The sequence below is a fragment of the Neovison vison genome, chromosome 7 (genome assembly GCF_020171115.1).
Source record: "Neovison vison isolate M4711 chromosome 7, ASM_NN_V1, whole genome shotgun sequence".
Classification (NCBI taxonomy): Eukaryota; Metazoa; Chordata; class Mammalia; order Carnivora; family Mustelidae; genus Neogale; species Neogale vison.
In genome coordinates this window covers 4,433,430-4,459,642 of record NC_058097.1, presented here as the reverse complement: position 1 = coordinate 4,459,642, position 26,213 = coordinate 4,433,430, and the positions used below count along the sequence as shown (strand labels likewise).

At 62.6% G+C, this 26,213-nt stretch overlaps 2 protein-coding genes across 5 annotated transcripts in view; both read left to right on the top strand.

Moving 5' to 3' along the window:
• Window positions 1–14,365, top strand: part of OSGIN1 (oxidative stress induced growth inhibitor 1) — a 31,260-nt gene extending 16,895 nt beyond the window's left edge. The window contains exons 3-8 of one of the 4 annotated variants that reach the window (XM_044255646.1): window positions 1,863–1,964; window positions 7,839–7,943; window positions 9,343–9,479; window positions 10,215–10,406; window positions 10,666–10,757; window positions 13,084–14,365. In XM_044255646.1, coding sequence (XP_044111581.1) covers window positions 7,877–7,943; window positions 9,343–9,479; window positions 10,215–10,406; window positions 10,666–10,757; window positions 13,084–14,032 — 1,437 coding nt within the window. In that variant the 5' untranslated portion in view covers window positions 1,863–1,964; window positions 7,839–7,876 and the 3' untranslated portion in view covers window positions 14,033–14,365. Of the gene's footprint in view, window positions 1–1,862; window positions 1,965–4,157; window positions 4,298–7,654; window positions 7,944–9,342; window positions 9,480–10,214; window positions 10,407–10,665; window positions 10,758–13,083 lie in introns of those variants that run through there. The other 3 variants (XM_044255648.1, XM_044255647.1, XM_044255645.1) reach the window with 3 other exon arrangements.
• A 1,090-nt stretch (window positions 14,366–15,455) lies between these two features.
• Window positions 15,456–26,213, top strand: part of NECAB2 (N-terminal EF-hand calcium binding protein 2) — a 29,403-nt gene continuing 18,645 nt past the window's right edge. Inside the window, exons 1-5 of the mRNA XM_044255644.1 lie at window positions 15,456–15,680; window positions 18,113–18,137; window positions 23,075–23,183; window positions 25,272–25,297; window positions 25,443–25,540. Of these exons, the coding sequence (XP_044111579.1) occupies window positions 15,456–15,680; window positions 18,113–18,137; window positions 23,075–23,183; window positions 25,272–25,297; window positions 25,443–25,540 (483 nt within the window). The remainder of the gene's footprint in view (window positions 15,681–18,112; window positions 18,138–23,074; window positions 23,184–25,271; window positions 25,298–25,442; window positions 25,541–26,213) is intronic.

Below are 26,213 nucleotides of genomic sequence, written 5' to 3'. Positions count from 1 at the left end.
CCGTGGTGGTAGGCGGGCCCTTCTGGAGAGTTCCGCAGGCTGTGCGTGCCTCTGTGCTCCAGGCGGGAAGGAGGCTTTGTTCCTTTGCTCATTCACTGTCTCCCTTTTCGCTGGAAGTGTCCAGTTCAAGCCCCAGTTCTGTCGCTCAAGCTGTGTGACCCCAGGCTCCAGATTGGCCTTTCTGAGCCTCAGCGGTGTGTAAAGAACATTCTGTCTACAGCCTGGAGGTGTCCGGCAAGTGGCCATGCTATGGGAGCTGCCACGGAGGAGGGAGAAGCCTGGGCCAGAAGCAGCCCCGGGAGTGATCCTAGGATTTCGTAGGGGGAGAGAAATGGTGGTTTTGGTATGGGGGCACGAGGGATCCTTTAATTTCTGGGACCCCAGGGAAGCACCCTGACGCTACTCTATTCTCCCTCCTCTGGTTCTCCAGCACCCAAGCACGTGCAGGGAGTTTGGGGGAGGCCTGGGGGGTAGGGTAGGGGCTGCTGTGTCTGAGCCCCTCCTTAGGGCTGGGCCCCTGCCGCAGCTGTCACCACCTTGCAAGTCCAGTGCCCTGATGGGGAAACTGAGGCCCAGAAGGGAAGCACCTCTCCGAGGGCACACTGCCCAGCTTCTTGCAATGAATGGTCCAGATGCCCAACCGGTGTGGTTTCCCAGGGACCGAAAGTGTTCCTGGAACACGGCGGGGCTTTCGCTGTCAAATCCGGGAACATCACTGTTGGCAGAAGCAGCTGGTGCCCACGTTCCGCAGAAGCCTAACGACAACCACATGTGTAAATTTTCCAGTCGCCACATTAAAGGCGTAAAAAAGAAACAGGTGAAATTAATTTTAATAATAGACCTTATTTAACCCCAGATGTCCACGATATTTTCACTTGGACACGTAATCCACATAAACATTATTAATGAGATGTTTTCCTTTGTTTTTTTATCCTAACTCTCCAAACCTATGGTATTTTACTTTTACAGTTTACAGGCTGCCCACATAACTGAATTTCAGATAAACCATGAAAAAAAAAATTTTTTTTAGTGTAAGTATATCCTAAATATTGCATGGGACACATTTAGGCTCTTCTTTCTTATTTGAATTTCAGTGGCCTGTGTGCCTGCAATTTTATTTATTTGTTTATTTTAAAGATTTTATGTATTTATTTGACAGAGGGAGACCACGAGAGAGGGAACAGAAGCAGGGGAAGTGGGAGAGGGAGAAGCAGGCTTCCTGCCCAGCACGTAGCCCAGTGTGGGGCTTGATCCCAGGACCCCAGGATCACGACCTGCGCCACCCAGGCACCTCAGTGTGCCTGTAATTTTTATTTGCTACATCTTCCAACCCTAGTTTCAGAACTTCTGGATCCAGAGGCGTCCCGGCCACCCAAACTCGTGGGGGAGAAGGGGACAGGCAGGTGTGGAAGGATCGGGGTGCCCAGCAGAGTCCGAGAAAGCCAGTCACCCCAAGTCTACCTGCCTTGCTTTTTCCTTCTCCGTGGCCCCCTAACCATCATCCCCGTGTCCCCTGTGACGTTATCGGTCTTCGTCTTGGTCGAGCTTTTTGGAAGCCGCTCAACACTTTCTATTCCCCACAATCTCCTGGCAGAAAAAACAGGCAACAGGGAAGAAAGTCCACACCTCGCCCACAATTCTCTGTATCAGCAAATTTTCCAAATCCAGAAAAGGGGTCAGGGCCAGTGGGGGTGGTGGGGCAGGTCGGGAGGGAGGATGGGCCAGAGCCAGAGATGGGGAACCTGGGGACCTGCCTCCTTCCTAGGCCTTCCTCTCTGACTCTGAGCCTCAGCCTTGCTCCATAGGGGCTGAGACACTCCAGGTGGGAGTCTCTGACTTGGGGTTGTCTCTCTCTGCCTCAGTTTACACATCCAAGCACACTGGGAAGTTGCAGTCCAGAGCCTGGGATGGGGAAGTGGATACAGCCAGGTGGCCGCCGGGGAAAGATACAGCCCGGAGGAGAGGTAGGTCAGAGGGAAGCTGCCCTCCCCGTGCTGGGACTGTCCTGGGCTCCTGGCGTGGGCGGGGGATGGGGGTCACGGAGGGGGTGTACCCATCCCAAGTGTCCAGGAATGTTGGAACAGAAGCCCAGAGAGGTAGGCCACAGCTGAGGTCACACCGCGTACCTACAAGGGGCTAGAAACCAGCTGGGGGCTGTACTCTGGGCTTCCAGCTGCCCCTGCCACATGCCACGGACTATGTCACGTGATCCCACACGGCGCCGCTGCCTGGGACCCCGGGAGAAAAGGACGGGGAAGGCCACTTTCCCCTGGGCAGTGCCTTACCGGAACTAGCCCCGCCCAGCTCTCCACAGGCAGGGTGCCCCCCATCACGTGATTTGTGGGCCCCCGTGCAACGTGAAAACAAGGGACCTCCTCATTCAATAATTAATAAGGATTTTAGAGTGGGAACAGCAGAGCAGGACACCCAGCACAGGGCCCTTCTGAGAGTGGGGTCGTGGGCACAGGGCGCACACCCATGAGCCCCCCAGCCGGAGGAGAGCGGAGGCAGGAGGGACGTGCTTCCCTCACACCTGGCCTGGTGCAGCCCCCTTCCCAGGCTCCCGTCCCCAAATCTCCCTAAGCCCAGGGTCTCCCTTCTGGGCCCTGCTCTTTATGCATCCCTCGGTTCCCTCCAGCCCCTCCCTGCGCCAGCCAGCTCACCTCTGTCTCTGTCTGTCTGTCCCAGCAGGACTCTGCCTCCTCAGAGGTATCTTTCATTGGTGGGACGTCAGACCCTGTCCCCAAAAGAGCCCCGCGGTCCAATCTGGTCCCTGCCCTCCCCATGCCCCCTGGTCCCTCCCTGTGCATAGTCTACAGTGTGCGCATTCTAACCCCATCCCTGTGGCCACCAGCCCCAGGAGGGGGACCACACAAACCAGAAGGGGCACCGAAGCATTCCATAATCGATCGAGACTCACAGTGTTGCGTTCCCATGATATTTTTAAAAATCGAGAGTAGTGCCAAAAATGCAGGATGAAGACAACAGCAAAGTTTCGAATAAAGACAGTATCAGTATTTTGATTTTTCCTTTAGCGTCAGGCTCCAGGATGGTTCAGCACGGCACCGTTACGGGTCCCGTTGAGTCCTGAAATTTTAATAATCGGTTCATCCTCCACTTCTTGCACTACTGTTGACTTTTTAGAAGTTTGTTTGTTTGTTTATTACGTGATCTCTACACCCAACATGGGGCTCAAACTCACAACCCACGATCAAGAGTCACACACTCCGACTGATCCAGGCAGGCGCCCCTAATTTTGCTTTTCAAAAAAACATTGCACGAAAACACCGTCTTCTTCATCACTGAGTGTTTTGGGTGCCACCTTCAACCTTTGCGTGCAAGGTGAGTGCCTCCCTGGCCTCCCACAGGCCCCCCAACTACGGGGAAGTCCCCAGACAGGAAAGGCCTGGTTACCAGTCACATCGGTGAGGACAATGGAGACTGACTGAGGTCTACAGGCCAGACGTGGCTCCAACTCTACCCCTCCTCCCTCCCTCCCTGAGCACCACTCCAGATTCGGGATGAAGCGGACACAGAAACACTTCCTGCCCACACAGACCCACAACCTGGTCTGGGGAGAGACAATGAAATAATAAGGAAGGATCAGCAAGTGTGCAGAGAAAATAACTGGGGGACCATACAGGGGGCCGGCTTCATGTGTTAGGCCTGGGAGCCAAGAATGGCATCGCCTAACTGCCACACCCCCCAGAAGGGACAGCCTGTTCCCTGGCCCCATTTTTCAGATGAGAAAACCGAGGCAGCTTGCCCAGGAAGTTCAGAGCCAGACTCTCACCCTGGGCAGGCTGATGCCCGAGGGCTTTATACGGGGTGGGGCGAGTCCCAGTGGAGAAGGGGGCGGCACCAAGTGCCCCGAGGGTGTCCTTCTGCACTTCGAGGGCCACCTGCCTAGGAGAAAAGGCCGCGTTGGCTGGATCGGGGGGCCTTTGGGTCCTCTATTTACTGACTGAGCCCCCGCACCCGGGGAGGGGGGGGCGCATGACACCCCCACCCCCCGCAGCGGGGCCCCTTTAAGGCCGGCCGTGGGTCTGGTGCAAGTTCATTCATCCAGGGGCCCCTGCTGACTCACGCTTATGAAAGTGGTTTCCCTGGCCCCGCCCCCGCCCGCCTCCTCCGGGGCCGTGAAATACCTCGGCCTCCCCGCCTCGCACAGCCTCCTCGGTCCCCTCGGGGAGACGGCCACTTGCTCCGCGGTGGCCCCGAGAGCCGGCCCTCCCGGCGCGCTCCAGGCCAGGCTCGCCGCGCCCCCCGCGCGCCCCGCACGCCCCGCGCGGGTCAGGTGAGTGGCCTGAGCAGGGCGGGCGCGGTGGGGGAGAAACGGGGGGCGGGGGGAGGCCCGCGGGCGGGGCCGGACGCTCTTCCGCCGCGCGCTCCGCCGCCGCCGTGCCCAGGTGCCCGGCCCCCTCGGCCGCCGCCGCCCCCGCCCACGTGACGCCGCTCGCCGCAGGGAAGGGAGGTGTGGCCGCCCCGGCACGCTGCCAGCCGCCGGCCACTGGGTCCTGCAGCCGGGCCGGGAGCACCTCTTGTCCCCGCACCCTGCGTCCCGGGCACTTGGCGCCTGGCAGGCTTGGGGTGCAGAGCACGGGGCGGGGGCTGCTCCAGGTGGGGGAGGCTCCGGAGGGAGGGGCGCACCCCGCTGGGCCCCGGCGCTCGCGTGCACGGACCCTCCTCACCCTCGCCCTGCTTCAGCCTCACGTCCCTTTCTTGGTGGCACTGTTCCCACGGTCTTTTCCTCCGGGGGACCTTGCCCACCTTCCGACGGTCGGCGGCGGGCAGGACTTGAACTCGTTGGCAGCGTCTGGGACGTTCCTGGGCAAGAAGCCGCCTTTGTCCTGACCCTGGTCTCTCCCTCCCGCCCCAGGGTTAAAAACGCCCTCTGGGTGGGCCGGGCGTGGGGGAGATCCACAGTCAAGTGAGCAAAGGGCCACCAGCAGTGGCCAGTAAATGCGGCCGAGCAGGTGTCCCCGAGGCTCAGAGCGGTTTTAGCCCCAGGAACACTAGAAACACTGGTGCTGCGGACTTCAAGGAAACATCCGTGGTTGAAGGCGGCCGATGTTCCCAATTTTTCTTTGCTTATTTGCTTCTGTGAATGACAGACTCTCCCGAGAGCTCTTTGCAGCTGGCACGGGCCGTCTTCAGGAGGGGCTCCAACAAAAAGTGAGCATTGAAAGTTGGCCGCTCCAGCGCCACGAACTAAAACGCATTAGTTTCAGATCGTCTGCTGTCCCTTGGCAGCGTGTGCGGTCTTCCAAGGTAATGAGAGTTCTCAGCTGCTCAGGGACTCTGCACAGGAAGTGACCTCGGGGTGGTGACCTCATGTATGTGGCATCTGGAGGCTTCTGGAAGGGAGCACTGAACTTGGAGCCCAAAAGCTCTGATGGGAAATGGGTCCCTCCACCTTCTGGGAAGCAGGATAAGAAGCGAAACAAGGGCTCCTAGGAGTGCCTCTTGCCCCTGTGGATGGGGGAGGAGAAGGTCAAAGGGACAAGAGGGGTGAAGGGCATGGCCCAGCATGGGCGTGCTCATTCTGGGGGCCATGGGGAGTCCACAAACCCGGGGGTCAAACTCGAGATCTGTCACCCACTGGCTCTATGACCTCGGGGGCATGGCTTCACCACCTTGAGCCTCAGTCTTCACATCAGTGAAGTGGGTTGCCATGAGAATTAAAAGCTGTAAGGCGTACAGAGCTCTCAGCAAGGGCATCGCATGGGTCCCCATTACTGTTACTCCTGGAGACAGGAGAGATGAGGGGTGGGGACCTGGGGCTGTTTGGAGGTTCTAGGAGAGTGTGCTGGGGAACTGCTCTCCTGCTCCCCACGGCCTTTGGCAGAAGCTGCCACCCTATCACTCTGCACTCTGGAGCCCGGCTCCATGACCTCAGCAGCTCTGTTATACGGGAGCGAGTGGAAGGGCGCACAGTTAAGGATGAAATGAGTTAACGAGTATAAAGTGGTTAGAACACGCTTGGCACCTAGCCAGCTCGTCACAACGTGCACGAATGTTAGCCATTTGTGTTGGAGGTGGTGGCAATGGTGGGGGGCGCCCCCCCAGACCCTCTCCCCGGGCAGACAGCTCGGCGCCTGCAGGGAACCCCGTGTGGAGAAGGCCGCACAGTCCCTGCCGCCATCTTTCATCCCTGGGGCCCCGGGGACCAGCGGCAGGGGGTGTTCCCAGGATGAGGCGTCCTTGACATGCCATGTGACGTGACACTTCCTGCCGTGGGTCCTTGCCGCTGAGCCCCCCTTTCCTCACCCGGTGTGTCGCGGCTCCCTCTCAGGGTCGTCAGACCCAGTGCAGTCACTTAGGTGCAAGCCAATCACTCAAGTGCGGGAAAAGGTCTGTTGTCGTCCCTGGGGGAGCGACACCGGGTCTTCTCAGCGGCCCGTTGCTGGGGAGGGGCTCTTCCTTTCCATCTGCTCCGGGTGGATGCTGGTGTTCCCGTCCCTCTGCCCGTGTGGAGGTCGTATTCTGGCCTCTGTCACGTTTGGTCACCAGTCAAGATTTTTTCTTCCAAGTGTGAATTGGTTGCCCACTTTTCCAAATCTGAGAATGCACATCAAAATCCCGATTTCTGCCTTGTCCAGAAGACTTCTGCGGGCAGTGACCCTGGGCCCCCATCCCTGGCTGCTCAGGAGTGCGGGGGGGGGCACTGCCAGCCCACTCACTCTTGTACGCGTGCGTGTGAGCCCTGGGCCTCACTGGGGCAGGCCAGTAGCATGCATGGTACACACACAGGGAAAGCCTCGGCACCGGTTTCAAAGCTAACTTTGTGACACTGAGCGACTGTGTGCCCTCTCTGGGCTCTGGGTGACACGTCTGTGACCTGGGTCGTAACCAATGGCTTCTTGCGTGCGGCTGTTGGGAAGTAGCTAGGCCCATGCTAAAGGCCACACACTCCTCAACGCTCCGTTGTCTTGTGGCCCCAAGGACAGCAGCGTGTGGCAGCGTGGGAGGTCGGAGGCCCCCTTAGCTGGGTCTGGGGGAGGTGGAGCAGGTGGGTCTGGACCTTCCCTCCCTCTGGTACCTGCCCCCCCCCAGGAACTGGGTTTCGGTCCCTACGGGTGATGCGCTGCAGGCCTGTGGCCAGCAGGGGGCGTAAGTGTTCCAGAAACCGGCAAGTTTACAGGCATTTTTCCCCAACCCAAGTGACTCCGGCTTGCCAAGCTTCAACGCCACCTGTTCCACCTGAGCCACCGGAGCTGGCAGTGGGCTCCGGTCCTTGCCCAGTGGCATATTTGCTCCAGCCAGTGCTTCACGGCGATCACCTCCCTGTGTCCCCCCAACAACCCAATAGCGTAGAAACTATTATTATTCCCATTTTCTAGATGAGGAATCAGACCCAGAGAGGTCCAGGAATGGGTCTGTGGTCACCAGCTAGGAAGCATCTTGCTGGGCAATGGCTCCAAAGGCCACTGGCTGCACCAGAGACCTGAGGGCTGGATTGTGGGGTGGGGACTGTGGGGGGTCACAGAAATGCTAGGCAGGGCTTGCCGTGGGGCAGGGGAGGGCTTACAGAAGATGGCCCATAAGCTGGGGGTGTTGTTACTGTCTGCTGGTGAAATGGGGGGGGGAGGCTCAGACCTGGAGGTCACTGGGCTGGAGGAGGGGACCCTGCCTGGTGGGGTGGGAGGGGAGGTGGTTTGTTTGGACTGGGACAGGTGTGGGAAGGAGAGAAGGAACAGGGGAGTGGCATCCCTATAGGCCTCAGCGAGGACCTTGGACTTGACCCTGAGGGCCACAGGACAACACCCCGTAGCCGGGAAGGGAGGGCATGACACCCCTGGCTCACGGAGTAGCCTTTCCTCCCCGCTTGCCCCCAGGTCAGCCGCCAGCTGCGAGCCCCCCACCAGCCACAGCCATGAGCAGCTGGAGAAAGGACCCCCTCGGCGGCGGCAGCTCCGAGCCCCTCAAGGTCGTCATCATCGGTGAGTGCATCCGGGAGGACGGGCTGCGCTGAACCCCTGGGGTGAGGGTCGGGAACCAGGCAGGCCCAGGGCAGGCATTTATTTACAAAAGTTGTCTTTAAAATTGGCCGTTGAGCATTCAGGACGTGCCTGGTACTAGGCCTAGCAATTTACAAAATGTCATTCCCCGTGACCCCTCCAAGAACCCCGAAGCCGGAGCAGAACTGTCCACTGAGGCTGGCCAGCAAGGGCGAGGGGGCCCGGCCCTAAGCCTGCAAGGGTTACTGTGTTTCCCTTGTACCCGGCACGGTGCTCGGGGCCACGTGAGGCAGACGCGGCCAAAGCAGGTGGTTCCTATCTTCCAGCCTGCAAAATGGGGACAGACAGCCCTTCCCCGATTCAAAGGCCATTTCTGTAAATCAGATACAGCTGAACATCGGTGACCCCGTATGGTTTGTCCTAAGGGCACAGCGCATATGGGTGATATTCTGCACAGCACAAGATAAGAAGGGGGGGGACAGATAAGGAGAGAAGCAGTGTCACAAGGGTAAATGCCCAAGAAGCGCCACACAGGAGCAGTGTGACTCATCTAGGCTTGGGGACTAGAAGCCCTGGGGGGGCGCTGTACCCCTCCTTAGCCTCCCTGCCCAGCTCGCCCCACCCTCCCCCGCCCAGAGCACAGGAATCTATCCTGTCTGACCAGCCACACAGCTTTGGGAGGACAGAACGAGTTCTTAGTGATCTTAGAATCTGTCGTGTTGCTGTGTGACCACAAGCAAGTTACTTAAACTCTCTGAGCCCCAGCTTCCTCCAGTGAGACAGGGGAAAAAGGATAGCCAACACCTTGCTAATGTTACTGGGGGACACGCGGGGCTGTCGCACATCAGGGCTTCGCGCAGGGCCTGGTCCGGCAGCAGCATCTGTCACGCCTTACTGTTTCATTCTTAAGATCCCTCGACACCTAGTAGGCACTCTGTAAACGTCCGTGGTTGTCACCTGCATCGCCCTGTTGTTAAAGGAGCACCCAGGAGGCCCTCGGCAATGGTCCCTTACTTTGTCACTGTTAGTACGCACAGCGCCTGGCCCGTGCTAAGGATTCAGTTTTTTTTTTAAGATTTTATTTATTTATTTGACAGATCACAAGTAGGCAGAAAGGCAGGCAGAGAGAGAGGAGGAAGCAGGCTCTGCGAGGAGCAGAGAGCCCGATGCGGGGCTCCATCCCAGGACCCTGGGATCATGACCTGAGCCGAAGGCAGAGGCTTTAACCCACTGAGCCACCCAGGCGCCCCAGGACTCACTGTTTTATGTTTATGAATCAAGAGCAAATCCATGAACCAGACAGGTCAAGACCAAAGCCCTCCAAGCCAGTGGTCTGCTGCCCTTAAAAGCCCTGCCCTCTGCCCCCACCCTCCCTCCTCAGGCAATGGTCCCTCGGGCATCTGTCTGTCCTACCTGCTGTCGGGCTACACCCCCTATGTGAAACCGGACGCCGAGCACCCACACCCACTCCTGCAGAGGAAGCTCGCCGAGGCCCCGGGGGTCTCCATCCTGGACCAGGTGGGTCAGAGCTCTGGGCACAGGGCAGGGGATACCCCCCCGCCCCCCTCCCAGGGAACTGGGGCCAAAATAGAAAGATGCATCTGTTAGTCACATGAGGGGCCACAGAGTCAGTCATGACATCAGTTGTCACACCTGAAGCAATGGCACTCCTGGCTCCCAGGGTCGTGGCCAGGGAGGCCATTTAACTCCCTACAGTACACAGGACAGCGGCCCCCCCTGCCCCCACCAAAGCACAAGTTGCCCCAAACATCAGCAGTACCGAAGTTGAGAAATCCTGCCTGAATCACTTGGCTCACTAGCCCCTGGCCAGGAGGGCACCCCAGAACTTCACCCATGCCCCTCGCCTTCTGGAAGGCCGCTCATTGCCCGCCCCTCCCCCACTTCCGACATCAGCCATCTTCCTAGCTCCCTCCCCCTCCAAAGCTGGCTGATGAGGAAGTAATTGGGTCTAGATCAGCATTTCTCAGAATGCCTTCTACAGGACATTAGTTCCTCAGAGAAAATATTCCTACTTCAGGAGGTCTGAGAGATACTGGGTTCGGCAAAACTAAACAGGTAAATGCTGCAGTAAAAGCTGCAGGACTTGTCAGAGCCTTTACCGCGTTGATGTGCATTATCTCCTTCTGTGACACAGCATTTTCTAAGCCCGTGTGACTGCCCTGATATGAGGGTGGGAATGCAGGACTAGGCAGCCTTTCTCCAGTGCCGCTCTGACCTATGCACCCCCTCCAGGACCTGGATTACCTGTCTGAAGGCCTCGAAGGCCGGAGCCAAAGCCCTGTGGCCCTGCTCTTTGATGCCCTCCTGCGCCCAGACACAGACTTTGGGGGAAACATGGAGTCCGTTCTCACCTGGAAGCACCAGAAGGAGCGAGCCATCCCCCATGTGGTCCTCGGCCGGAACCTGCCCGGGGGAGCCTGGCATGTGAGTGGGAGCTGGGAGAGGAGGAGAAGGGCTTTGGGCCGAATCTGCCCAAGGTCTTGAAGAGACTCCCTCCCGGAAGTTAGGGCTCTCTCTCCTTCCCGGCCTCTCCTTCCCTCGCGTTCCTGCATTCCGGGCCCTCCTCTGCCTCTTCCCCACCTGCCTTCCTGCGCCCACCCCAGCGAAGGCCTCCCATGCCCACCCTCCCTCCCGGCTTGGGGGCTCGGAGAGGCCTGGACCAAAGAACTCCTTTCGCACACAGTCCATTGAAGGCTCCATGGTGACGCTTAGCCAAGGCCAGTGGATGGGGCTCCCGGACCTGCCGGTGAAGGAGTGGATGCGTAGGAGGCGAAGGTGAGGCGGCTCGGGAGATCCCGGGGAGGGCGGGGGTGACTGGGCCTCCACCGGACGTCGAGCCCAGGAGCCAGAGGTAGGCTCTGTGTTTCCGCTAGCCTGCCCCTCCTCTTACTTCAGGACGGGAAACTGAGGTTCGGATGGGGAAAGACTTGCCCAGGACCACAGGGGCCTGGGCTCACCCCAAGACCCCCTGCCAGGGCTCCCGCTGCCTGATAGACAAACCGCCCCTGCCCCGACATGGCCCTTGGGAGCATCTCAGCCTCTAAGAGATACTGACATGACAGCTGGCCCTTCCCACCACTCCAGCCTGGTCTGCAGTAATTTCTTTACTTCAAGGTCAGCGAGTAGGACGCACTTCTTTTTTGAAATGCTCTTGTAAGAGAAAGTTGACCACACACAGACAAGGAAGACAGCTCAGCCCAACCCGACGCCTCTCCACTGCTCTTCCATTCGGGGGTGCTTCCCCCGTCCTGTTTCCGGCTGCATCATGACCCCACAACTCCCACCCGTCGGACCGTCCTGGGGAAACAGCTCAGTCACTGAGCAGATGAATTCCAGTCCTGCTCATCCCGGGAATCGAGGCACCCCATGCCCAGTGCTCCGGGGGTGGGGGTTGGCAAACAGGGGATCGCCACTCGGGTGCTGGCTGACTTTGTGTGACGCCCTGTTTCCTCCGACCCCCAAGGGCCATGACAGGAGCCTGTTGTCCCCACGCCGCAACTCTGTACCTGCAGATCTGGTACAAAGATATCCAAAGAGAGAACTTCAATTTTAACTCTAGACATTCCCTTTTACCTTCTGCCTTTAAGGACAGGACATGGCATAGGATGTCAGGTGGTGAAGGCTGTGTTTGCCGTCCTCCTTTTACGCGACTGCTTAATATTCCCCGGGCAGCGATCTCGCCAGTCTCTTCCTAGGGGCAGGGCCACGCCCACAAGGGCCACGCCCCCTGCCCTCCGGGGCTCTCAAGCCCCGCCCAGTCCTGGGGCTTTCCTCCTTTCTGACCTGTCCTTCTTAGAAAGAACAGCCTGTAGCTTCTTAGGACTGTTCTCCGGAACAGTTTTTACTCAGAGAATGGGAAGTGACAGACCCACAGACACAGACCCCAGAGTTCCAGCGTCAGAAGCAGACGGGCTCAGGGCAGTGGGGGATGCCGTGTGAGCCTGCCCTACCACAGGGCCTGGTGGGTGTCACCTAGGATCCTCCATTATTTTGTTTTGGGTGGGGGGGAGGGGAGAGGAGCAGAGGCAGAGGGACAAGGGGACAAGCAGACTCCGCGCAGAGTGCAGAGTCTGACGTGAGGCTCGATCTCACCATAGAGAGCAGGACCTGAGCCAAAACCAAGAGTCAGACCCTCAACCAGCTGCGCCCCCCCAGGCGCCCCTGGTAGGATTCTCCTTCAGCGAGTTCCTCCTGAGCAATGTGTCCACAGCTGGAGAACGTAACCCACCTGCGGTCACACAGGCGGACGGCGGAGCTGGGATGGCGCCCAAGCCTTTAGCTCCGGTGACACTGGCCCGGGCAGGGGAGGCACTGAGAGCGAAAGCAAGAGGAACAACACTGGCGATAAAACAGTCTCTGCCCTTGCGGGGCGTTGGGGGGACTCTGCCACGGGCTTTGCGGGGGCTGCTTTTAAATGTATGTGTTGGGTGAAGTCCAGGAAGCGTGCCCCACTCCAGCAGGCGGGGAGAATGTCTGCAGGAGCTCGCACCCGCACGGCAGCTGCCCAGAACCAAGAGCCAGACGCCCCCAGCCCCAGGAGCCCCCCTCGCACCCGCCCCCAGCACAGCCCCTCCTCCCGCCTGCGGCCGCCACTCCATCACCTCTGACCCCTCACACCCGCTTCCTGGACTCGACAGGAACAGGGTCCTCGCGGCTTTCCGTAGCTCAGTGTTCAGCCCTGGGAGCAGGGGGGACTGTCCCCTGCCGCTCGCCACCGGGCAGGTTCTGTCCTGAGGTCCCCGTTCACAACACCGTCCGACCCTCTCCGCCATCATCCCTGCTGCATAAATGAGGAAACTGAGGCCTGGATCGTGTCAGGCACACAGCTCACCAGCAGCGGAGTCAGGATTTGAACCCAGGCCACCCAATTCTGGAGGCCACACTCTCCCCCCGCCCCACCCTGATGAGGTACCCGAACTAGCTCCGTTTTACACACGAGGAGCTGGAGGCTCCGAGGGGGTAAACCGAGTCCCACGGCAGGGGAGGCCGAGCCACCGTCCAGCCCCGGGGCCCCCCGCCGGCCTGGTCACCCTGTCGTACCTGACGGCTCCCACACCCCGTCAGCTCTCTGACACCCTCCCTCCCCCATCCTCCCTTCCAGAGGTCTCCGCAACAGCCGGGCCACGGCCGGGGACATCGCTCACTATTACAGGGACTACGTGACCAAGAAGGGCCTGGCCCACAACTTCGTGTCTGGTGCCGTAGTCACAGCCGTGGAGTGGGGGATGCCGGAGTCCAGCGGCTCCGGGGTCGGGGAGCCCGGCCCCCTCTTCCAGGTGAGCGGCTTCCTGACCACCGAGGACCAGAGCCGGCAGCCTTTCTCCCTGTGCGCCCGCAACGTGGTGCTGGCCACAGGCTCATCGGACAGCCCGGCCCGGCTGGGCATCCCTGGGGAGGACCTGCCCTTTGTCCACTACGAGCTCTCGGCCCTGGAAGCAGCCACGCGGGCAGGCGCAGTGAGCCCAGGCTCGGACCCCGTCCTCATTGTGGGCGCAGGGCTCTCGGCCGCCGACGCAGTCCTGTACGCCCGCCACTACAACATCCCCGTGATCCACGCCTTCCGCCGGGCCGTGGACGACCCCGGCCTGGTCTTCAACCAGCTGCCCAAGATGCTGTACCCCGAGTACCACAAGGTGTACCAGATGCTGCGGGAGCGGTCCGTCCTGTCGCCCGGCCCCTACGAGGGCTACCGCAGCCTCCCGGAGCACCGGCTTGTGCTCCTCAAGGGGGACCGCCAGGCCGTGCTGCAGGACCCAGGGGGGCTCCAGAAGGTCTTCGGAGTCGCCCTGGTGCTGGTGCTCATCGGCTCCCACCCTGACCTCTCCTTCCTTCCCGCGGCGGGTGCGAACCTGGCCATGGACCCTGACCAGCCCCTGAACGCCAAAAGGAACCCCATCGATGTGGACCCTTTCACGTACCAGAGCACCCACCAGGAGGGCCTGTACGCTGTGGGGCCACTGGCAGGGGACAATTTTGTGCGTTTCGTGCAGGGTGGGGCCCTGGCTGTGGCCAGTTCCCTGCTGAGGAAGGAGGCCAGGAAGCCACCCTAGCGCCTGGCCTGGCCTCGTTGTACCCAGACCCTAACGAGGAAGGGAGGTTCCTACAGCCCTGCTGGACACCCCAGCGAGGGACGGGGGCCTCTCCTGGCAGGAGACAGGAGGGGCCCTGAGCCCAGGCAGCAGCCTCTCGGATGAAGACGAGCAGGGAACCCAGGCTGCCTGGACTGGGACTAGTGCCCAGAGTGGGAACAGAGGCCGCAGGCCATGGTAGGCTGTGATTTAGGGAGAAAGCTGCTGGTACGCCAGCTGAGCACTGAGCCAAGAGGACTCCAGGCCCTACTCCTTCCAGAATTGGGTCCCAATTAAACCCAGTACCTGCCTCCACTGCTATGTCTGCAGATTCTGTGCATGGGGTGGGGGCTGGGTGCCCCCGGGGTGTGGGGGGGAGCCATGTGGGAGAGCCTTGGGCTGGGGAGCTGTGTGACAAGGGACAGTGCCCTAAGTCGGGGCACAGCTGTGTTAGGAACTGAGGGGACGGTGTGGGGGGGGAGTGTTTCCCCTGCCCCCCTCCTTCCACTCTCTCAACTTAAGGATCACTTAGTGCAGGCGGTCTCCTCTGCCAGGAGCCCCTCCATTCCCCCCAGGGCAACCCCCTGTTCGGGGTCCAAGGTTCATGGCTCGTGTATCTGTGCAATCACTCCAGTATCCTTCTCTGCCCGCTTGGATCTAGGTGCCAGGAGGCCAAGGACTCCCCCACCCCCGTCCCATTAGTGCAGCCCATCGCCTAGCACGGGCCTTAACGCGTCCTTTGGACAGATGGACGATGGGTGGATAGGGTGCGAGGGGAAGAGGGTGTTCTGGGCCACCAGTCTGGGCGCTGGTGGGGGAGGTTTGAGGGCGCCCGCGGCCCGCAGGAGTGGTGGATGGGGGAGGCCCAGCGCGTGGGCACGGGTCCCCGGAGCTGCAGCCAGCAGAGGGCGCTCCGGGCTCGCCGGACACCTGCGCTCCGGCCCTTGCGTCGGCGCCACGGGTGGGGTGGGGGGGGACCTTCGGGAGGGGGGCAGCGGGAGACTTTCGGGGGGCGGCCCCTAGGGAGCCCCCGGCTGCGCGGCCGGACGCCCACCGACCCCACGCCTCCTGGGCAGCCCCTGCGGTGGCCAGGCTGGGGTCCAGTCCCCAGCACCGCGCCCCCGCGGTTCGCCCCCCGCCGCCGCGCCCGGCTGCCGGGGGCGGGGTGGGGGGGAGCGGTGGACATGAGGCACGTGGCTCGGGGTCCAGGCGGAGCGCCCCCCCCTTCCCCGGTCCCCCGGCGCCGGCCCGTCCCCGCGGTGGCCGCGGCCGCGGGGCAGAGGGAGAGAGGGCGGGGCGGCGCGGGCGGCGGCGGCGGCGGCGGGGAGGGGTCGCGCGGGGGCGGGCCGCGGGCCGGGCGGGGGTCGGCGGGCTTCCGGGCGGCGGCGGCGGCGGGCGCGGCGCGATGTGCGAGCGGGCGGCGCGCCTGTGCAGGGCCGGCGCGCACAGGCTGCTCCGGGAGCCGCCGCCGCAGGGCCGGGCGCTAGGCGGGCTGCTGCGCTGGGTGGGCGCCAGGATGGGCGAGCCCCGGGCGCCGCTGGTCCCCGACGCCCCCGACGCCCCCGCTGCGGACCCCGGCCCCGGCCCGGGGCCCGGCTCGCCGCGCGGGGGCACCGCCGTCATCCTGGACGTGAGTACGCGCCGGCCGGGACCCCAGCCCCCTCCTCCCCCCACCCCCGGGCGCTCCCGACGCCGCCCTCCTGCGCCCCCGCCGGGACCCGCGAGGCCCCCTCCTCCCCGGGCGGGGGACCCCCGGCCCTTTCCCCCTCGGCGGCCCGGAGCGGCACCCGCACCCGGCCCCTCCGCGTCCCAGAGCGCGACCCCAGCCCCTCCGTGTTCCAGACGGTCTCCATACCAGTCTAGCCTCCTCCCCGGACCACGACGGTCCTGCTCTTCCCATCCTCTCCCTCCATTTCTCGGGATCCCCACCTTCTCGGAGCTGGAGCCGGGACCCTGGAGTCCTTGGACCCGGCCACCGCCCCCCTACTTTTGTGCTGGCTAAATCCTTACCCTTTCCCCAGCCTTGTACCTCAGCCTGTACCCTGATCCCTGTCGGAAGGCGAACCCCTGCCGCCTCCTGCCCCCTCCTCTCCATCCCGATGCCTGCCTGAATCCATACTTTTCCGGAAACCCCCCTCCCCTTCCAGGCTCCGGTGCCCCTTCTCTCATCCCGGTCATAGACCATGAGCCCGGGTTTTCTCATCCCCAAAGCCCCTTTCCATCCCAGGCACCGGAGGCTCTGTGACAGTGAAGCCCCCTCCCCACCTGTGTCTTCTCTCCTTCAGGAGAGCTGGGGCCACCCCCATCCGCTCGGAGCCTGGACCCCTCTGGGCTCCCCCCCACCAGTCCCCACCTCCACTAGGAGCTTCCTCTGTTCTCCATTCCTTCCGTACCCTCGACTCAAACCTCCCCCCCATCCCCTCCCTGATCCAAAGCACCCACCTCTGGGAAGCCCACCTCCCCCTCCCACCCGCTCCCCAGGAGTGGGAGGAAGATTCTGCAGGAGGGACTGCTGGGGGGCGGCGTGGGAGACCTGCTCTGTAGAGCCAGGGAGAGGCGCAGGGGGCTTGGTTCACGGCACCACTCCCACCTCCTAACAGCACAGCGGCAGGTTGTGCCTGTGCCCCTGAGGGCCCTGTACCCGGTGGGTCTGGGGGAGAGTTGTGTCTGTGTGTGGGATCCTTGGGGGGAGCGCGGATCTCCTCTCCCCTTCCCTTCTTCTCTCCTGGAACCCACAGTTGGCTCTGTGCAGAGGGGGCTGGGCAGGGCAGGGGGAGCTGTCCTGTGGGTGCTTGTGGGTGCCTGCGGACACGCGCATGCTTGCACAAGCGCGCGCACACACACACACACACACACACACTTGCGTAGCCACCCTTTCTCCAGACCCCAGCGTAGTTCAGGGGAAAGCCCTGTCCAGATTCTTCCCGTTCCTAAGTGTACAGGCAGCGGGCTCCAGGGTCCTCGTCATGCTGGTGTGTGTGGGCTCTGAGCCTCCATTTCTTCATCTGGGAGACGGAGTGGTGCGTGGGGGTGGGGAGCGGAGTCCTGGAGCCCCATCACATGGTCTGCTTCTGTTGCTTGGTTGTCGTGGCCATCCTGGGCCGCTGGGGGTGGGACCCTGGCCTCGGGGCAACTTTGCTGTTCCAGTAGGGGCAGGGCTCTGGTCCTTCCCCACCCCTCCTGCCCCAGGCACGGGAGCTCCTGCCCAGGTACCCCAGAGCAGGGTTTCAGCTGAGGGAAGGGGGTGATGTCTGAGAAGCCTTCCTGAGCTGCGGCTTCAGTGTGTCACAGTCTCAGGTGCTTGGGGGCGGAGTGACATCTGTCCTTGGCCCCAGGGCCAGAACCAGAGGTGGGATGGATGGTCAGAGGCGGTGATACCTCCCCCTGCTCCTTCTTACCAGCACGACTCACCTCGTCCTGCAAATACCAGGTCTCAGCTCACGCTTAGAGGGGTGGGAGGCTGTCAGCTCCCCCCGCCCCTCCCCCTGCAGCCACAACCTCGCATGTGCAGCTGGGGTGCCGAGCTCTGGGCGGCCCTGCTTCCACCCACTCCCCCACCCGGAAAACAATCCAGTGCCAGCCCCCAGCTGGTCCTCGAGGTTTCCTTAGCGGACATCTCTGTGGGGACCTAACTGACGGGGTTCCGGGAGGGGCGCAGCGGCTGCGTCCCCGGGCCACGGATGCTGGGTGTGGGACTGCGCGTAGCTCGGTGGGTGCGGCCGCGTGGACCGCCCTCTCCGGAGGCACACCCGCAAGCGTGTGGCTGGGTGTGAGCCTGTGTGTCCACGTGTGTGCGCATGGCTGCCAGTGTGGCCGTGGGCAGGCTGGCGGCCCAGAAGGAGAGTGGGCGCTGCTTCCTCGCGGGCGGCTGGGAGGGCTCTACCTCAAGCGTCCCTCGCCCCGGATCCCAGCTGGGGTCTTCTCCTGGGGGAGGGGCTGCTCTGCTTCCCAGCACCCGCCCCCCACACTCGCCCTGGAGTGGGATCCCAGGATGAGTCAGAAGCCACTGGAGGGCGTCTGCCCCTCTGGGGCCCCGGCTGACTGTACTTCTCTTCTCTGCAGATTTTCCGCCGGGCGGACAAAAACGGTGAGTTTCCCTCCCAGACTGTCCCCTGAATGAGGCCCTGATGCTTCAGGGAAAGGGACCACGGGTGGGGGCATGAACAGCCTTGCGCCTAAAGGTTCAAAGTACAGGATGCTGAAGTCAGAAGGCCACAACCCAGTTCTGCCTGTGCCTCAGTTTCCCTGTCTGTACAGTGGAATTCCCGTGGTTCATACTTAGTAGGGGTGCCACAGGGATTCAGGGAGTTGATGTCTGTGGTGCCCGGGTGTTCTGCGTATTGTAGGTACTTGGGGGAACGTTAGCCCTCAGACCGTTGGGAGGGACCAGAGCAGCGCAGGGAGGGGGTGCCCAGCGACCACCCTTTAAGGGGGCCCCCAGCCTCACTCCAGGCCCTGGCCCGTGTCTTCCTCGCCGCAACCTGGTGCCCTCGGTGCTGTTGCTCCTATTCTGACAATTCCGTAGCGGCCCAGAGAGGTTAGTGACTTGCTCAGGGTCACCCAGCCGCATGAAGACAGGCCAGCTTGTGCTGTGACACCGGGACTTCTCCCCATGTCAGGTGTCCTCCCCAGCGATGTGAGGGGCACACTGTCGGGGCCCGTGGATGTGACATTGCACTTCTTCTCACTTCTTACAAAGTCTTTCCAGTACCGGAGGGAGGTGGGGGCCTAAAAAGGACCAGGTTTCCCAAGGGACACCTGAGCCTCACAGCTGCAACCAGGAGCAGACTTCACAAAAACACCTTCGTCCTTATTCCCAGGGCCAGCTCCGTGGCTTTAGGGAACCCATAGTCCCTCCGCAGGCCTCAGCTTCCACATCTCGAAAGTGGGCTCATCGGTTACTCTTAACTTGCCTGCAGCCTTGGCTGCTGGGAAGGTGCAGGGGGAGATGTGTGGAGGGTGGGGAGCAGGGGGTCCTCGGGCCCCAGCGCCTGTCCCGCGGGGGCTGGAATTGCAGGTGGCCGCTCTGGCCCGGGGCCCCGCACCCCCTCTCTCCCTGACCCGTCCCCTCCATGGTGTTGGGGTGGAATGAGAGGCCTTGGGGGAGGGCCTTGCACAGGCCCGAACTAGAAGCCAGGGCCCAGGGGTCTCCATGCCCTGGCCCTTGGCGTGATGATGATCCCTCCCAGGCCTCTTGGGACACGGGACTCCCGGCAGCAGTTCCATTTGGAGCAGGGGCGATGGATAGGGATGCGGGGGCCCTGCGGTGACCTCCAGAAGCGCTTGCGGCACCTGGGCGCAGATGGCCTTGGAGGTTCAGCGGGGGTCGAGGGGCTCGATCCCAGACCCGGATGCAGGTGTCTCTCTGGCGTCTTCATTGTGCCGTGGCCTGGGGCCACGTGGTCCCCTTCGCCCATTATGAGTCCCTGGCTAGTAGGAATGTGGGCTTGTCCCTGCCGTGGACGCACAGTCTTTGCAAAGGTTTGTAGGCTTCAAGGTCAGACCCTTCAAGGGTCTGTTCCCTGCCGAGTGCGGCTCTGCACAGCTGTGGGGCACAGCAGGAGTCTGGCTGCCGGTTTCCCTGTGGGCGGCCGTGGCTCTGCGTGGCCTCGCCTGCTTCTGTGATGACCACTGGACACCGAGTGTGCGCGGACCCATGTGTGTGTGCACCTGCCTGGTGGGGGTTCGGCATACCAGCCTCCCTACAGGCCCACGTGGGGTCTCCTCCTAGTCTCCTGTTGCCCCGTGGGAGACCGTGTTTCCACCTCCTGAGCACAGCAGTGGGGTCCCTTGACATCGCTCCATGGCCCCCACGGAGGCCGAGCCCCTCCCCCTCTGGGGGCCTCGGGTCTTCCCGGCCTCTGTACTGAGGGGTCGTCACCGGTCCCAGAGGAGCTTCAGGGCCTGTGCGGAGGTGGAGTCCCTTCTCTGTCACAGTCTTGGCTCTTGTGACCTCAGGCTGGTCACTAAATGCTTGGGGCCTCAGTTTCCCCATCTGTAAGTGGGCCTGATGACACCGGGTCTGCCCTCCGAGGGCCCTGGTGGGGCTGTTGCCGGGTCCGGGTGCCCAGGCCATGGGGAACCGTGAGGCCGACGCCACCCGTGGGCGTGGACGCCGTGGTTTGCCAACAGGTGTTTGGTTCCTACCCACGCTACCCCGAGAGCTCACGGCCCGGGGGGCTTCCTGCGGCCACCCAGCACCCCCTGTTCCTCGACCTCACCGGGGCTTCCGTGCGATTCTGCTGGGATGAGAAGCATCACCCTCTTTTTAGCGATGCCCAGAGCACGCAGGGGTGGGACTGCCGATCCCGGGCTGGGGCGCAGCGTGGACAGCGGGGACGGAGAGCTCGTCCGGGGGGGGGGAGGGGCCGGGATGAACCCGCGGGGCGGCCAGAGCCGCAGACGGACGCACAGGTGGGTGCTGGCCCTGCCCCGGGCACCCGCAGGAGCGATGCCCAGAGGTGCAGGGTGGGGTATGGTCTCGCGGGAGAAGCGTCCGGAACCCCAGGGCCAGGGGCTCGGGGCCAGCCGTGCTGGTGGCCCCCGGGGGGATGCTTCTTTGTTGAGACAGAGCGATCGTGGCTCCTGTGCAGAGGCCGAGGGTCAGGGGTCTGCCCGCAGCCCGGGCACGAAGCCTGGGAGGGTGGCGGGGGGTGTCCAGCAGCGCCCCACTGCGTTCCTCCCCAGGGACGTGGACACAGCCAGAGCCTGGCATTTGGAAGGTCACGGTGACGAGGCTGAGCTCATGCTCGTTAGCGAAGACACCTGCCCGCGGCCGGCGCAGCGTCCTTGCTGGGAGGGGGGTGCCAGGCCCTCTCCTCTGATGGTAGAGAGGCCCCGGGGAAGGAGCCAGGAGCTGTTCCTTCCCTCATTAGTGGAGCTGGGCTCATTAGGGCTGTGGCAGGACATTCAAGGTAAATGTCAGCCGAGAAGTCTGTACCCGGGAGGCCTGGCGGGCGTCTCCCTGCCCGCCCACCCAAGTGCGGCTGGCACGGAGGAGCCTGGAGGGGCGGAAGGAGGGGAGGCAGGGAGACGCCCCCCACACCCCCGAGGCCGCACCCGCGCAGTCTTGAGTGGTCAATCCCCACACGCTTCCCCTCCCCCGCAGTGCAGACCTGGCCTTGCCCTTGGGGAGCGGGGGCTCTCACCAGGAGACTCTGCCCCGGCCTGCGGGGAGGCATGGACTTGGGGGCCCGTTGGCTGAGGCTCTAGCTCCAGCTGTGGATCCCTTAGCGGCTCTGGGTCTCGGTTTACCGCTCTGGAAAATGGGAGTCTCATGAAGACCCAATGGCCCGCGTGTTGGCCGCGGTTCTGCACGGGGCCTCCTTGTTTGTATCAGCTCTGGTGCCAGAGGAAACTTGGAAAGTCTTCCCTTTTTCACAGACTGGAAAGAGCCTCCGTGGGCCGGGCATCGTTTACAGCTGGTAGCGTGAAGGCCTTTTTATGGTTTTGTGTGTGTGTGTGTGTGTGTGTGTGTGTGTGTGTGTGAGGGGGTGGGGTGGGGCTTGTCTGCTTTGTTTCGGGGGGAGCTCTTGTTTTTGAAAGCTACAAAGTCATTCCCTTCTGTCACGCGGACACGCGCCTGGAAGTCAGAGGGAAGGAAGCGGGGCGGTCGCCCTTAGCCCAGCCCTCCCTCCCGCACAGGCATCTGCTCCCGCTCTCCGGGTCTCCTGAAGCTTGCAGGCCTGATGGGCCCGAGGGAAGACAGGTGGAGGGAAGCCGTGGCAAGGTGCGAGGGTCTCCCTCTGCCGAGCTGGTTTCTGGGCCCTACTTTGAGCCCCTGCAGAGTTTGTGGGAGCAAAGAGAGATCGTCCCGGGCCTTTAAAATACAGGCATGGGAGCATGGGTGGTTCTGTCCGTTAAGCGTCTGACTCTTGATTTTAGCTCGGGTCATGATCTCGGGGCCCTGGGATTGAGGCCCGCTGCGTGGGGGGGTCTGCTGGAGGTGGTCTCCCTCCCGACCCGGAAGGGGCATCTTCTCATCCACACAGGAGGGGCCACGTGGGCTTGTAGGGGACTTTGAGTGCAGACGGGCTGGAAGGGTCTGTGCCAAGGGGCTGGGGCTTCCCTGTCCCTGACTTCACGGGCCCCACAGGTGGCTCCCTTCAGGAGCAGCTGGAACTGGTCTGAGATCATGGGGAGGGGGTGGGGATCAGCGGGCGGGGGTCGGCTCCACAGGTGTGCCCAGGCCCAAGGAAGTTTGGGAGGGGGAGCTGGGCCACTGCCTCCCCCAGAGTCCCTGGCGTCTGCCGCGAACTCCCTCCTCTGTGACTGCCTGCCCCCAGCCCACGAGACGTGCCGGTGCCCTGGGAGGGGGGGAGCTGCGGGCCGAGGGAGAGGAGATGAGACAGTGTAGGTGGGTGGGACCCGGGGTGGGGGTCCCCAACCGTCCCAGGCACACACAGGCTGGGGAGTGCCCGCCTGGGGCCTCCTTTCCCTGTGGGTTCGGCGTCTTCAGGGCTGTTCTCTGGCGGACTGAGAACCGCCTGCCCGCCGTGGGCCGCGTGAAGGTTCGGGCCCCACGTTTGCCGCGTGGCTGGGGCGAAGTGGAGAGGAAGCCTTCCCTCCCCTGGGTCGGACCCGGGGCTGCGGTTGGAGAGGTGCCGGGGTGTGTGGGCGTTTGGGAGCAGGAGAGGAGGGTCCTCAGACCCCCCCCCCCCAGCGGCCAGCGAATGGGGGTGGGGCGTGGGGGTTGGAGAAGAGGGCCTGGCCCGGAGCAGGTGCTGGTCGTTGACCGCGTCCGTGCCCGTGAATGAGCCCCAGCCAACCGGCTGCCGCTTGCTTGCCGACTCTGTTGGCCCAGGGACTCTCTGTTAAGTGGGCGCTGATGTGCTCGTTTGGGAATTAGCGGGACGAGGCAGTGATTTTTCTGCGACTTGGAGTTTACTAGTTCATCTGGCTGTTCGCTGGGCAGCGGAGGTTCTCCGGAGGGAGCTAATCTACAGATTGGGGGATGGTCAGGCCTCCCGGCTGTCTTATCTCTCAGACACCAGCCGCCCTTCCTCCCTCCTCCCTCCCCTGCAGACGACGGGAAGCTGTCGCTGGAGGAGTTCCAGCTCTTCTTTGCAGATGGCGTCCTCGACGAGAAGGAGCTGGAGGGCCTCTTCCACACCATCGACTCCGACAACACCAAGTGAGCCAGGCCTCCCGCGGCTGGGCTGGGGCGGCCTCCCGTGGGTCTGGGGGGACCCGTCTTCCTTCCTGGCGAGGCAGTCAGTCTCTGTGTTCCACTCCCCTGGAGGGGCAGGAGACCCGAAACATCCCCGCACCTGCCGACCCACAGGTCAGGTCTGGTGGCCCCCGCTGGCTGGGGTGACTGACCGGGGTGTGGGCCCAGGGACGTCGCATTGGCCGGTTTGTCTGTCCTGGGCACACGTGGCTAAGAAGGAACAGACCCTCGACGCTTACAGCGTGCCCACATGGTAACGAAAAGGGGACGTTGGCAGTGACCTCCGCCTCCTGCTAACTCAGCCCGGTTCTGACCCGGGCACCTCGTGCTCGTCCCCGGTCCCAAGGGGACCTCCGTGACCTTGATCTTCACTGGTCCTGTCTTAAACCAAACTGACCAGGTTCCAATCATAGTTCTGACTTGAGCTTCGCTCCACCTCGTAAACCCCGTCATAACCCCCCGAACTTGCATCTCAGAACCAGCCAAAACCTCTGGCCTGACCCATCCCTAAGTCAAGTGCAAAGTGTACGTTCTGCTCATACACACCCGACCTCATCAACTCACTCTTTCCCTGGGACCCCAGGCAGGATGAGGCCCGGCCCCCTTCTTGGGCCCATGCAGGTCATGGGGACCAGAGTTCTGGGGGTGCTGCTTGGAGCAGGTTTGCTGAGCCGGGGTCCCCTTGGGAGAGGCTGGAGGTATCCCACACAAAGAGCAGCCACCAGGCGTGCCTGCAGGGGACCCGGCACCATGGTGACCTGGACCAGAGGTTGGGGCTGCGAGTGTCCCGGGAGGCACAGGCCGGGGACCAGGGTGGGCAGGTGTCCTTATCTGGGAAAGGCCACTGGAAACAGCTTCCTGCTGCAGCCCTCATGAAGGGCTTGGTTTCTGCAAACAGATGGCGGTTTCCGAGCACTTCCTGCAGTCCCCGAGCACTTCCTGCAGTCCCCTGGGGAGCTTTGAAAGGGGTTTGTAGGTGGCTTCTGGTTTACTCATTGTCCTGGGGCCTTTTGTGTTGGGCCGGCTGGATAGGGGGAAGGAGGCTTTGGCTGAAATCCTCAGCTGAGTACAGTTAAAGAGGCTTCCTCTCTGCAGGACTTGTCAGAACTTTTTTTTTTTTTTTAAAGATTTTATTTATTTATTTGACAGACAGAGATCACAAGTAGGCAGAGAGGCAGGCAGAGAGAGAGGAGGAAGCAGGCTCCCCGCTGAGCAGAGAGGCCCCCAGGATCACGACCTGAGCTGAAGGCAGAGGCTTTAACCCACTGAGCCACCCAGGTGCCCCCAGAACATTTAATATGGGATGTGAATTGGAGGAATCTCCAAGACAGGGCTTCCAGAGCCTTGAACCTAGATTTCTTTGGCCATAGGAGCCTTCTCCCAGATGCATCTTACGGAACTGGGATGCCAGGAGCTCTCCAGCCAGGGCCGTTCCTCCTCTCTCAGTGAGGGAACCAGGGCCCAGAAAGGGTCCCTTGGCCTGTGCCCCCAGCACGGCCCACCACCGCGTCTCCGTTCGGAGGCTGCTGCCTGCACCTTCCCCAGCGCGGGTGGCATTCTGGGGCTTAGTCTCCTCCGAGGAAGGACATAGCCCTCTCCGCACTGTAGGCATGGGGATGCGGGACCCCAGGGCGAGGGTGGGGACACGGAGGGGAGAGCCCCAGGACCTGGCAGGCAGGCATGCCCTGGGGGAGGCCCATACTAGTTATGCCCCCCATCCCCGTCTTCTGTCCCGTTCTCTCCCTTCTCCCAGCCCCTGGCCGAGGCCCGATCCATGTCCCATATGCTCCTGACATGGGCAGCGGAGTGGGGGAGGGGAAGCGAGCGGGGGTGGGGTGGGGTCAGAAGAGTTGTGGGGGTGGGGGGGGTTCCCTGCTCTGTCCATGGGAGGGAAGCATCCTTGACCTCATGCGTGAAGCAGGGCTCGTGGGGCCTGCGTGGGCGATGACAGACCAGGCACAGCAGGCAGCCAGGGGCCATGCACGCTGCGGAGGGGGAGGGCGGATGGGACGGGGACAGGCCTGACCTGAGTCTCCCTCCTTCTCTCTGCAGCCACGTGGACACCAAGGAGCTATGTGGTAGGTGCCCAGCTCTGCAGGGACCAGGACTGGGGGGGGGGTGGGACTCTGGGGAGCCCTGAGGGCACAGGTGGGATGCATGGGAAGCCCCGCGAGGGTGGGGTCCTCCTCCTTTGCCTTTGACCTTTGCTTTGCCTTCCCTCAGATTACTTTGTGGACCACATGGGCGATTATGAGGACGTCTTGGCCTCCTTGGAGACCTTGAACCACTCTGTCCTGAAGGCGATGGGCTACACCAAGAAGGTCATGGGGTGTGGGTGGCTCCTGGGGCCCCGGGGTCTGGGATTTCCTCCAGAGCATCCTCAGCCGAGGAGCCTGGACTTGGGTTGCTGAGCTCTGGGTGGGTCTGGCTCTGGGGTGGGCTTTCCTGGGGGCTCCCCGAGGGCGCTGGTGGAGGCGGGTGGAGCGGCGTGGTGCACGGCCCCGTGCTGCCGTGTCTGGTGTGGAGCGTGAGGCCGTTTCCTGGAGTTGCACGTGGTCTGGGCACGCGGCGCTAGAAAGGGAGCTGCGGCCTCCCCGAGCCCTCCAGCGCCCTCGGACGGGAGAGGGACCCGAAAGTCGCACGCCCTCCTACAGCGGGGTTATGGGACGGCAGGGCAGGGAAAGGCACAGGTTCCTGCGTCTGCGCTTGGCTGAGGGCTTGCACAGTGTCCGGTGTGAGCACCCTGTCCGGGCAGCAGGACCACTCGGAGTGTTGGGAGCAAGCCCGGTGCAGGGACCCCTGCGTGTCCCAGAGAGTGGTCTCTCCAGCAGCTCTGCCCCCAGTGCTGTCACCTGCTCGAGTGCCCTGGAGGAGGACAGGAGGCGGGGGGGGGGGGCGCGGGTTGGGGGCTGGGTGTCGTGCCATCTCTGTCGAAGCTCAGGGGCAGAAGCAGCCCGTCCCCCTGCCTCGGGGTCTGCACCCCACTGGGCCGGG